The 12,454-nt window shown below is 41.3% G+C and overlaps 1 protein-coding gene across 4 annotated transcripts; it reads right to left on the reverse strand.

The window, feature by feature from the left end:
• Positions 1 to 6,904: 6,904 nt before the first annotated feature.
• On the reverse strand, positions 6,905 to 11,760 carry LOC103709051 (APETALA2-like protein 1). Of its 4 annotated transcripts, none has more exons than XM_039124260.1 (11): positions 11,603 to 11,760; positions 10,602 to 11,457; positions 10,483 to 10,508; positions 10,347 to 10,377; positions 10,166 to 10,253; positions 9,925 to 10,070; positions 9,618 to 9,662; positions 9,386 to 9,492; positions 9,161 to 9,288; positions 8,675 to 8,758; positions 6,905 to 7,385 (listed from the first exon to the last, which is right to left on the reverse strand). In XM_039124260.1, the coding sequence occupies exons 2-11, from the start codon at positions 11,129 to 11,131 to the stop codon at positions 7,158 to 7,160; spliced, it is 1,413 nt and encodes a 470-aa protein (XP_038980188.1). In that variant the 5' UTR covers positions 11,132 to 11,457; positions 11,603 to 11,760; the 3' UTR covers positions 6,905 to 7,157. The 4 variants fall into 4 exon arrangements, with proteins under 4 accessions (XP_038980188.1, XP_038980189.1, XP_038980190.1 ...); XM_039124261.1 differs by having other exon boundaries at positions 10,602 to 11,411; positions 11,603 to 11,729; XM_039124262.1 differs by lacking the exon at positions 9,618 to 9,662.
• Positions 11,761 to 12,454: the final 694 nt, after the last annotated feature.

A 12,454-nucleotide genomic window follows, 5' to 3' on the forward strand; every position in this document is an offset into this window, starting at 1 on the left:
GGCTAATGTGCGGGGTTTGGGCCGAGAATATCCAAATTTTAAATAGCCCCGACATGAAACTGGACCCAAATTACGGTGTAATGTGCCCATGGGCTATGCAATTGTAATCTTGTTGGATCCTGATTGTTCGGTTCAATCAATAGAAAATAATAGAGAAATGCTGCAAAGAACCTTCCGCAAAAATTCCCAATATTTTACATTGTTCATGTGGCATTGGTAAGGTGTGGCGCGGCAAGTTGGTCCTCAACTGAAATGAGAGTAAGGTGCAGGGGAGCAAAATAGCTCTGACTCGAAACCTGGCCCAAATTGAGGTGTAATGTGCTCCGTGGTCCATGTTATTAATCCTATTGGATCCTGATAATTAGGTTCAATCATTAGAAATGGAGAAATACTTTAAAACAACTTTCTGCAAGGAGCTCAATTTCACATTCATGAGGCATTGATAAGGTGTGGTGCGAGAAGTTGGTCCCGACTGAAAGAAGAGTAGCCAAGCTTTCGAAGTGCGGTTAGGTTCGGGCTACAACAGAAGATTAGGCAGATGTTACCGTCCAACCAAGTCATATATGCACAAGCAGCAGCTCTTGCTTGACTATATAGAATGCGCAAATAAGAAGAAATGGTGATCGGCATATATCTATCTAGTCCCCATGCTGGTGGTTGATGTGAATATGACTTCCATCATGAACCGATTGACTTAGTTGCATGTGCTGCACACTTGCATATGACAAACATGAAACCCACACCCTTGATTTGGTGATTGCTGATGCATGGCCAGTAATTAAGAAGGCAGTCGACCAAGTGAATTGGTTTATTTTGTAATTAGGGCATAGGAGATCCAATTGGTTCATCCGGCCTTTTCACCTTGATATGTTCTACAAGAATTTGCGCACTTTGATTGCTAGAAAAGTAGCAGTTCAAGATGCTTGCTATGGGTCTCCCTTCTTTCATCAAGACAAATCAGAGCGAGTGACTCCTATGGGCATCCATCAGTGCCAGAAGAATCATTTACCTCGCTTGAATCTTATGGGCTCTAAACGAAAGCTGAAATGTCTCACATTTCAAATGGGCTGAGACTGGTCCAGTTATACCCCTCATTTGGGGGTTAGCCAGTGAGAGAATTGGCTAAAACAGTCCATTGGGCCTAAGAGAATTGCAGACAATGCACATTCTGAGTCCCAATAGACCGACCAAAGCCTGCAACTAGGGGTGCGATGCAATGGCAGAAGATTCTTTTCTGTTTTTGTTATCTTATAATATACGTACTCATGTAAACCTCTCAAACAAAATTGGACATATAATTACCATATCTTTTATAATATGGTGGGATTATAATGTTAATTATTTTGTTGTACCTTCCTCTCTCTTTTTTCCCACAAAGTTTTGTTCATTTTGATCTTTAAATGTTCTGCTCCATTGTTGTTGCTTTAATCGATTCCATTCTTGGTTCAATTGGATTGCTAAACCAACCTTACGGAGAAGGTAGACTGTTCTTGGTGGTGCCCTCATGCCTGCTACCAGAGCAAAGAAGAAGCGCCATGACCTTCTTCCCGCATCAAAATATCCATCTGATTTGCATGATTAGATATTGGATCTCCTTTCTTCACAATCAAGATCCGTGTACCTCCAAAAGCATGTTAGGAGGATCGACAATGGTTAATAAATTCATATGGCACCTATTTTATTAGTCATGGGACTATGACAATTTCTCCCAACCCATCCCATGATGTCCTTGTTGTGGTTGGCTCCAATATACTCAAGAGAGGAGGGCCTATGTCTTACTCAATCCTGTGTACCACTTGTCACATACTCACAGTCTAAAACTTAGGACGTGTTTAGATTTTCTTTGTCCACTCTAAATCTATTTTTGGGTATTTATAAGTATAAGCTTTGCCTAGCTTATAACCCTATCATTTCAATTGGCCAACCCATGAAAATCCTATAGATTTTCAGCCCAACCATCCAAACGTCCCTTAAACAATTACGAGAAGGATCGGCACACTGTCAACGTGGGACTATGGCAGTGTGCTACTAGTAACGACGCTTACCAGCGTTCTTATGCATGCTTTTGGGCTTTGATCTGGGCCAAATTCTTAGTATTTCTACATCATTTTACTGGCCCGGTCTATTGAATATATTGTTGGGCCTATATCGAGCTCCAGTCTTCGTACAACAGCAAGTATCGCCTTAAAACATAAAGAAGCATGGATTGATGTGAAAATTGCATGGACGAGCGCACATAACCTTGGTCCGTTGCTTGTAATTTGTAAACAAACAAAAATAATAATAATAATGATAACAAAATGTTGCTCCAACAAGCATTCTCTTAGCTCGTTGCTCAGATCCAAACAATCGAACATGGATCCATTCTTCATCCATACGCCAACTTGGATGAGCCAGCTATAAATCATGCCTTGAAGTAGCGGGGATGTCTATATCTACGTCAGAGTAGTATGAGCAACCGTTATACCAAAAAAAAAAAAAAAAAAAAGCACAGATGTCAAACCGACTGGGCTTCACTCCAAACGGACTGATGGGCCAATCAGGGCTTAAATGAGCCAGATGTCTTCTCTTTACAATGTGCAGTGGCTTCACACAATTATGAGCCATCATAATATTCAAGGATGACCTATTAAAAAGACAAAAAGAAAAAAAAAGACTACATTTTAAAACAAAATAATAGTGCTATACTGCTGCACACTCTATTTCAAATAATAATGTGACATTGATTTGGAAATTATTAACAAGATAAAATGTTTTTTCCCAGCTACTATCTTATAATGTAATTTGAATTTAACATTTTTTTTTTTTGAGATATATGGTGGGAATGCCACCTGCATTTAAGCTTGAAATCTCTTTGTGATGTATGCACTAAATAAAAGGCTGCCGATCAGCAGCAGCATCACAATGATCCGACTTAGCTTGGAGAGTGTGCGGTGCCTGCGACCACTATTAATTTTTTTAAGGCTATTTCATCAAAAAAAGGAAAAAAGGTGGGGTGGTTAAGATCTACGTCGATCTGCTGTTGGATTTGGTGGTTGCTCGACAGGCACCAGACCGAAACCATTGGCTTGTCTGTAACACCATTATTTATCGTCATAATGCATGTATTGGGTACTTCGACGAAATTTATAATAAACATCCGCCTGTTTAGATTTTAGAACCCTGAATAAAATAAGAAAGAAAACAGCGTGGAGACAAGATCTCAGAGAGAAAATAAAAGAAACATATGAATCCACGTAGAAAAAGAAGATAATATAAGCAGCATCGAGGATGCATACGCATGCAGTGACGCACTGCATCACGATAAAAAAAGCGAGAGAAAAAAAAAAAAAATCAGAGCGAGCAATCATGCGGTTCCTCAATTGCGTGTTTTGTCGAGCACAAGGAATCCCACTAGATCGAGGCACCAAAAGGTATTTATTCTTAAGGAATGAACCACCAAAAATATATTCTTTTGGCACCCGAAGCTATGGGGTCAACTGAAACTCGATAAGCTCGAAGCTGGGAGGCATCTCTTTTCTTTTACGGATGCATGCATAATGGGCACTTTGCTTTGGCAAGATGATTTGATATGCATGTGGAATAACAATGACTTTTTAAAAGACAAAATGCACGTTCTTAATCTGCAAATTGTTTGTAGCTAGGAGCCTATAGGACCTTCTAGGATCTGGAAAAGAAATTCATGATGGGTCTCCCATCATATTGATAAATATTGGGGTAGAAAAAACATCGAATAGTTTTATTTTATTTTATTTTATTTGATGAAATGGGAGGCATGGGCACCCAAATTTATTGCAAATAAAGAATGTTCACTTAGTATCATTTTTATTTCAAAAACCATACATTTAGTGACTTGTAGAAATCGATTAGCTCTTTTCTTGTGTCTGTTCATTGTTGATTGGTGATGGGTTCTCTTGGTTTTGTTCTATATCTTTTTCTTTTTCTTGCTATTTCTTTATGATGCGACAGATAGAGAGAATAATGGAATAAGAATGTAAAAGAGATAAGAACAAAAGAAAAACAAGCGAAGAATAAGAGTATATAATATTTATATGGTTCGGTCTATTGATCCATTTCTACAAGCAAGAGACAATACAAAAACTTTACCAAAAAAATAAAAAAATAGAGATTGCAGAATATAAAATTATCTCACAAATACTAGCCTCCAATATAGCTGATCTTTAGGATACTCAATTGGTTACTTCTATTGAGGTTGTAAGGTATATATATAATAGAACAAATCGATTTAGACTCAAACTGATATTCCTACCATCATCAAGACATACACAAAAATATTTTTATTTTAGAAGAATGTACTAATAGAGAATATAAAGCCTGTCGTTCTTCTCTATATGCTCTCTTCTTTCTGCATATTTTAAGCAATTATCATATCCAATGAACACACATGCAAAGGTATATCTACCATCATCCCTTAATTTACTTTTTTTCCATTGCTGTTTATTATACACAAGTAGGGGCAGTTGACACGGAAGGAAAACAGACGCAGGCATAGTATGCTGAAATATTCAACCAACTCTCAGTTACAAATTGCATTTGGATATTCCGCGTTTGGCGCAAAGAGACATAACTCATGTGCATTGCCCAATTGCATGCACTATCTTCTTTATAATGCCCCAGCTATTTGCTTCATGCACGGTTTGCTTAATTTGTCTCGACAAGTGAAGCGAGCAAGCGCTACTAATTAAGGAAGCTGATATGCGAGTGATGGATGAATTATTAAGTCCAACTCGTGTTACTCTTTCAAACTCTGGAAGGAGCAGAGAGAGAGAGAGAGAGAGAGAGAGAGAGAGAGCTCTCCTTACTGCCTCAATAGAAGAGAACTTATAAGATGCTAATGGACATTGCTTATGTGGATGACAGTCACATCTGCGACGACTTAAAGAGGGGCTTACTCCTTTTTTTTTTTTTTTTTTGAGGATTCGTATGTAGTAGTTCTAGTAAGAGTACCGGTCATTTTTTATGAGAAAACCGACCATGCTATCTTTCAAAATATAAACATGGGATCCTGTCATCTTCTTGCAAAGTCATGTCCGTCCATTCAAATAACCCTATAGAAGATGGTAAGTGCTGGCGCCAATAACTTTGGTTCTACATGGGTATTCTGAGAGGCATCGATTGCACTGGTAACCATATGGTGACTCCACACCAAGAAACCCTACCTAGTGGTGCACAACACTGCAGACACCACTAACAGTCTCCATGAGAGAGATGCTTAATTTGGTGACGCATGAGTCTCACACAATAAAACTAGAAAGCTGCCGTTTCGACAAAACCGTCCAATTTGCGTCAATCTATCGCTATTTGATTCCTTTTGGAAAGTAAGAAAGAGAAAAGTTGTCCATCAGACGGTTATTTATTTATTTATTAATATGCGAGCATGTATTTTTTTTTCCTTTATCAATCTAGTCTCACCCTCAATGGACATATTGCGAGGATAGCATTAGCATCTTTTCTTGCGCATGTATATATCCTCCTGAGTTAGAGTGTTTTTATGGATCACTCCAGATGATGCGGCATGCAGGTTTTGTATATATAGATTTCAGACCAAGCATGCATGTGGAAAGAGGTGGGAACAATCCAATGGACACGACTGTACCTCTTTGTTCACAAATTGGAGCTACTTAGGTTTGAATCTGGAATGATATGTATTCAACCAAGGTAATTCTCGCACAAGCGAAATTATGCACGGGTGGGGATTCTAGATTTAAGTCAAATCAACCAAATACTTAATTTACAGGTGGAATCCCATTTTCTTTTGGAAAAGCACTGCCTTTGTCGATGGTTTCGGAAAAGGCAAAATTGTCTTAACGGAGACGTCCCGCCGGCCGCTGGCTGGTCCATCACATCCCATTCTCTTGGCGTGTAATCAAATCACCACACCTCCCTCTCCATCCACCGGAGGTGGAATCCTGTACTGTATAAGTAGTAAATAATTATATACAGATGTGTTAAAATCCCTTATTTTGCGAATCTTGATACATGAGTGGGATTGAATAGAAGCCAAGCGACCCCACCCCTCCGTAATTACGACCACGCCTATAACGTTGGCCCGCATTACAGTCATAAGAGTCTCACCTCCCTCGGACCCCCCTGATGTTAAACAGAAGGCAACCTGCTCAGGTGGCCCGCCGATACGACACCAACATTTCCGGCCGCTTCTTTCTGAGCTAACCAATGGTCCCCGACCAGCGACCTCGCAGCAGCACGACAAGCCCCTCGAAAGAGCCAGCCAGAGCCAGGAGATTATGTCGTAAGAGGCGTCATGCGGACCCAGTAGCAACGACGGCTCAACCACACCCAGCCGACACCCTTCCCCATTTCAAACTGTAGCATGCCAATATTTCCAAATTTTGGAGACTTGGCTATCCCAATGAGCAACCGATAGGTTTATCTCGACCAATATAATAAATAAATTAATAAACTATCCAAAATCCTGGCCAATATTTTAGAACTAAGATATTAAAAGCCAAGTCCGAGATCACAATTACAATATACATATTAACTATAAAAAACATTAACCAAGGAAACTAATCGGTACAAAGGTACAAAGTCACGCTAGCTAAGAGCAGGTACATATCCTGTTTTGGCTTTTGATTCCGCAGATAATGCTCATTAGTGTGAGCTGCCGGTGTACCTTAAAAAAAAAAAAAATGTGCAGGGGCCAGAAAAGGAACTCAGAATAAGGAGCCAGGAAGGATGCTTTAAGGCCACCCACAAGGATGGGTGAGATGAGCTGGCCGGTGGCCAGCCGCTCTCCTTTAGAATCTCGGTACCCTCCAAGCCTAGTAAAAGAGAGAGGCTACATTCAAACACAACCCCCCAAGTACCAGTAGTAGGCCGAAAGCTAATCTACAGTCACGGCCATCCAGTTAACGCCAGGAGGAGTCCGAAACATTGAGTCGTCCACAAATGAAATGAAAATCACAGTTTGAGATTGTGGCATGCATATTGCATACAACAAGAAGAAAAAAAGAGAAAAAAAAAAGAGAGAAAAAAAAAAATGAACTCCGGACATGGAACGTTCCAAAACCACGCACCACCCCTGTAATTATTACTTTGCAGATGGCTACCCTCTTCTGCTACCTTACAGACGTAGGTGTCTAGAGCATACATACACTGGTGAAAGCACAAGGGTTTCAGCTCCTGAAACAGAAATTGGACGGAGATGGTGGGCTGAAATGGGAATGCAGGGTCGCCGAAGGGGGAGGCAGCGTGGAAGGATGGGCGGCTGTAACGGCGGTACTAGAGAATCCTGATGATGCTGCAGAAGAGAACAGCGGCGATAGAGTAGGACCATCCACCTGCCATGCCCAGTTGGGTAGAGCTTGAGAACCACCCTCAGGCCTCTTCTCTCTCGCTCTTTCCTGTAATCATAGGCAACAACCAATCAGAGCTAGTGGACATCAACCAACATGAAACAAGCAAAATAGCAGTCAACAGATAACACAGGAGAAACAGAGGATGTTGATTTCATATTATGGAAGCTCAAGATTATATGAAACTTGCAACAAATGACTGTCAACATAGAAAGATCCTCAGTCAGATAACATCGTGGGAAGGACTAGTTATCCTTGAAAGGAGTATATGGTTGCCCTCGGAAGGACTAGCAATCTTTGATTTTCCCATGTACCTAGTTTGAGGTTATTTGACGTAGCCAAGAGGAGAAAACCATTACTCTAAAAATAATATATCTGGATAATGAATGCCAAAGAAGATATGTGCGAAATTATGTATGCCACTCGGGATACAGTAATGGCACTTCTAATAAAAGAAACTTTAATGTTTTGGCTGAAGCCGATCAATCCATCTTAAAAGACAGCTTAGCTTTTATCATGAACAATGCTCTCTAATCCCCATAAGGTGCCCTGCACCCAATCACTATGGAAATTGACATGGAGAGTGACATAGGACACCATCTGAGGCTCGTCCGTTATATATGTCACAATTGATGGTGAATGAGACATGTTTTCAGGATATGCTTTTGCGGAGAAAAAAGTTACCAGAAGATTGTAAGTCTTGTGCGATCGATGTTATGCATTAGAGCTTCTTTTTAGGGTATTCTTTGAAGAACTCAATATGGTAGAATTGCTTTGCCCAGTGAGGGTGCCACACGCAAGTGGGTTATCTCTAGCTTGACAAGTTATCCCACCCCGTAGTCAGACATTATCCATCACAAGACTGACTATATATTAAAAAACAAACAATGCTAATACTAGTCAGCTAAATATGCACTGCAAAGGAGAAAACATTGCCCAATGGATAATAAACTAACACTCCACAAGCTGTTGAGTGGCCGAGAATGTTAATTACTAGATGTTGCTTTCAGGGCAAACGTTTTAGCACGCAAGTGCCACTAGTTTTACTAAATTAAGAAAGTCCAACCACATATGCTGCCGTGGCAGAAGGCCAAGAAAAATAACTAACAGAACTTGCGATCTTCAAAATCATATGTCAACTTTCGTTTTATAATTAACCAATTGCTGCTAATAAATGGTTGAATTCAAGATAAAACCTAAATCAACAGTTTTTTCTGGACTTGTCAACGTAAATATCAAGCTAATTTCCATAATTTAAAGAAAAAATCATGCTAATCTTGTTGAAAATTGCATATGGAGAAATTGCAATAAGACAGTAGCAAATTGTAAAACATTACCTCAACAGTGGGAAAGATAGTTGGGCACTGAGCAGTCTGGAAACGATGCGGCAGACCAGCCAATTGGGAAGAAGGGATATCAATCTATAGCAGAAAATAAAGACGTCCAGATATCAGTATCGCACATTATCAAACAGTATTCTAGCATTAAATTGTTCTGTTAGCTCTTATAAATCAAAAGCAAAGCATTTGTAGGTATCCGAGAAATAATGCTAGGGGCACGGCACAAAGGGGTAATCGGACACGGGTTGCAAATTCCTGGGTCTCTTAATCTTCTGGAGATTTAAAAATAAAAATATCATAGCAAGATGACGGTGTCAATGGAGAAAAACTGAATGCAGAAAGTGATGCAAGAGCATCTTCATCAACAATATGGTAAATAAGGTATGTAAGTTTTAGGGAAGGGAGCAAAGAGATTCAGTTTCTCCAAGCGTGAGAAGAAATAGCTAAATAATAAAGAAAATTTGATTCTCGCAAAACAACTACCACTGTTTTCTTGGCATCAGAACGTGAGCCAAAGTGGAATTGGATGGCCGTTGAATCTTGATCCCTCTTTGGACTATGGGCAGCAGGTTGGGAAATCCTCAAGTTCAGATCAACATCATGACCAGTGGCTAATGTCAAAAATATTCATCATGACTGGTCAATTAAACTTCACAAACAAATATAGAAACCTCCTATTCAAATAGATTGCAATTTGCAGATGGATACCTTCACCATCAGCAGTCTCAGTAAGCAATTCTCCTTCATAGGTACTGGGCTCAAAATTGGTAACAGCATCCCTTCCATTACATTTTATAGCAGCCTTGTCATAAGCCCTGATATTGAAAAGCAAAAAAAAGAGGAAAAAGGGAGATTCACGTTGGAATTGAACCCCGTTGAAGTTAATAGTAAGACTAAGAGATTCATTGTCAGCAATGAGAAAATCCATGTTCAATAGGACCTTGCAGCTTCTATTTCGCTGTCGAATAGCCCAAGATATATGTACCTGCACCCAAGCATGGCATTCTCAATAGGTAAAGGCGGGGTTTCCACGATCTTTATTATTTGTCAAAGAACCAGGGCAGTTTAACATATCTAGTCTGCAGCTTAAGGTGCTTTCACCAAACAGATAAAACCGTGGATCTCAAAGCATCAAGACGCAGATAGATTACAGACAAGGAATCACATGCAAGAGTAAAATCTCATTCTGATTTCAAGGAGGAAACAGAACGAACTACAAAACAAAGCGAAGAGAAAGAATTACTCACTTCTTTCCAAGGAATTGCCCCATGCGGGCCTCCCAGCGGCCACACTTGTGAAGGGTCACCCCTCTGTATTTTGAGCTTCCCCTCGAGAACCCAGTGCTGTGGCGGCGTAGTATGTGCACAAATTCTTCCTTCGTGAGGTCCTTCGTCTGATCAGCAAGAGGAATCCACATTCGATAACCACAGTCCTTCACTTAAACCTACTGAATAAACTATCACAACAAATTTCTGGCCATGCGGTTACCTGTTTCAGATCTTCCTCATAGTCACTAAGATTGAAATTGATGTCAGCGTCAACTCCTCGAAACTTAATCGCAGCTCGATCATATGCCCTGCAATTAGAATACCAATCCAAACTTAATTTTAACCATACAGGAAAAGACTGATAGCAACTGAGTTCAACAAAAACAGCACTCGGTTTCAACCTCGCTGCGGCATGAGCAGTATCGAAACCTCCTATAAAATTCATGTCAATAAAAAAAAAAAAACAAAATCAGAGGATATCAGATCAATAAGAAACATATATCGGATCATCAAATAGAATTCTTCGAAGCTTCTTACCCAAATAAACCTGTTTCCCGCAATCCCTGCACAAATTTTATGCAAAAAATTTTGGATAAATCACAACATTGGATTTAAAAAAAAAGAATCACAAAATTGAAGAATAATAGGAAACTAACCAGATGTGAGATTCCCATCTCCCGGTCCTCCGGTAGAAAGTGACTCCCCGGTACAGAGAGCTCCGAGAGCGAGGCCCTCTTCTGCTCTTCTTGACTTGCTGCTGCTGCTGCTGCAAAACCCTGACACCCGCCGGAATGTCGGACTGGCGGAAGCTGATATCCGCCCAGTGCAGTCTGGATGATGAGGAGGATGATGCCGCCACTAATGGTGGCGGGAGCCGCTCTGGAACCGCTGGTGAAGCCGGAGGAAAGAGCTGCCTGGTGATGAAGCTGGACTCCATCGAGGCATCATTTCCATCCTCCTCGATCTCCTCTTCCACCTCGTTCTCTCCTTCAGCTGATGCAGCGCTCTTAAGGATGCCAAACTGGAAGCCGGCGGCGGGCCAGGTAGAGCAGGAGTCCTCGTCGGGAGCGTTGCTGGAGGCCTCGGCATTGAGAACGGAGGACTTGGAGGTCCCGGAGTCCTCGTCGGGGAGCGGCTTCTCCTCCGCGGACTCGCCGGAGGACGCAAGATTAAGATCCAACATCATCGTCCTTCCTCTCCGATCACTATCAAGGCTTCGATTTCTCAAGAATCCGATCAAATTCCACCCTCTCCCCTCTCTTCTCGGCTATGTCGCCTACTTGCGGAAGAAGAGCCAGAGGAGGTAGAGGTAGAAGCAGGACAAGGCGGAATCGTTCTTCCGGAACATTTGCTTTCACACTTCACCGCCAGCGCTGATTTCAGGCCTTCCAACACAGTTACTAGCTGGGTCTCTCCTCCCTTTCTCTGTCTCCGTTCTCCCTCCTTTGTTCCTTCTGCCCTCCTATCTATCTCCCAAGTAGAGACCAAGAATTAACAAAATGGGCGCAAAACCTGAGAGATCAGATCCGATCGGGAATCCTTGATCAAAAAACGAAGAAAGAAACAAGGAAAAACCCATGGCCATTTCGGATTCGATCTCCGAGTAAAGATCAAAGACAACAAGAACGAGACGAGATGAGAAGGAGAAGAACAAAACCTCGGAGGAATGTCAGGCTTCTTAAGTTCTGAGTGGGGAATGGCGACGGCGGCAGCGCAGCGGAGGGGTCCAGCTTCGGCGGTCGCGGCGGAGCAGATCGCATGAGCAAGGGCGTTCCCAATATTCGAATATATATAGAGGCGAAGCCACCGGAATTACGGTGTGCGGCCCCCTGTGGGAACAGGCGAAGGCACCGGTTTTCCCTCGGACCATCTAAGAGGTCCATCCTCCCGGGCCGTCTGATCGAATCGGACGGACGGAGACGGTGTAACGTGATTCCCAGAAAAAAAAAAAAAAAAAAAGAGGAGGAAGGAAGAGGATTTCTTCTTTAAGGCGCGAGGACATGAGCCGTACGCGTCCCATTCAACGGATTGCATCGCTTTCTAGTGGTATTACTCATCGAATAGTTAATTTCTTTGTGTTAATAGTGTTTTACTTTTTCCATTTTGGAGGTGTATGAGGAAGCGACGCTGTTTAATTGGCGGACTGACCAGGCTATTAAATAGACCTCATCAGGAAAAGAGCCCACGGGGACGGATGGGGACACGAGAACCCCGCCCGGCCTCACCAGTCACCACCATTTGGACTTTTCCCCTTGCGGTAACCCTCTCCAATCTTAAAACTTAGACCGCCCTTTTCTCTCTCCTCGTGTTATTCTTTCGGGCTCGTTTGGTGCGTAAAAATCATTTTTTTTTAAAAATAATATTTTTAAAAAATAAATTTATAAAAAAAAGATGCTTAGAAAAATATTTTTAGCATATTTGGTTGATCATAGAAAAATGATAAATTTTCAAAGTGCTTATTTTTGGTTGGTCATTCACTATTCTAGAAAAGATATGTATAATTCCTATT

This window comes from Phoenix dactylifera, chromosome 3 (genome assembly GCF_009389715.1).
Source record: "Phoenix dactylifera cultivar Barhee BC4 chromosome 3, palm_55x_up_171113_PBpolish2nd_filt_p, whole genome shotgun sequence".
NCBI lineage: Eukaryota > Viridiplantae > Streptophyta > Magnoliopsida > Arecales > Arecaceae > Phoenix > Phoenix dactylifera.

Coding starts and splice junctions, on each gene's coding strand:
- LOC103709051 (XM_039124260.1), bottom strand. CDS start 11,131: ATGATGTTGGATCTTAATCTTGCGTCCTCCGGCGAGTCCGCGGAGGAG. Junction 10,378..10,482: donor CGGGAAACAGGTTTATTTGG/GTAAGAAGCTTC, acceptor TGAATTTTATAG/GAGGTTTCGATACTGCTCAT. Junction 10,071..10,165: donor ATGAGGAAGATCTGAAACAG/GTAACCGCATGG, acceptor CTTGCTGATCAG/ACGAAGGACCTCACGAAGGA.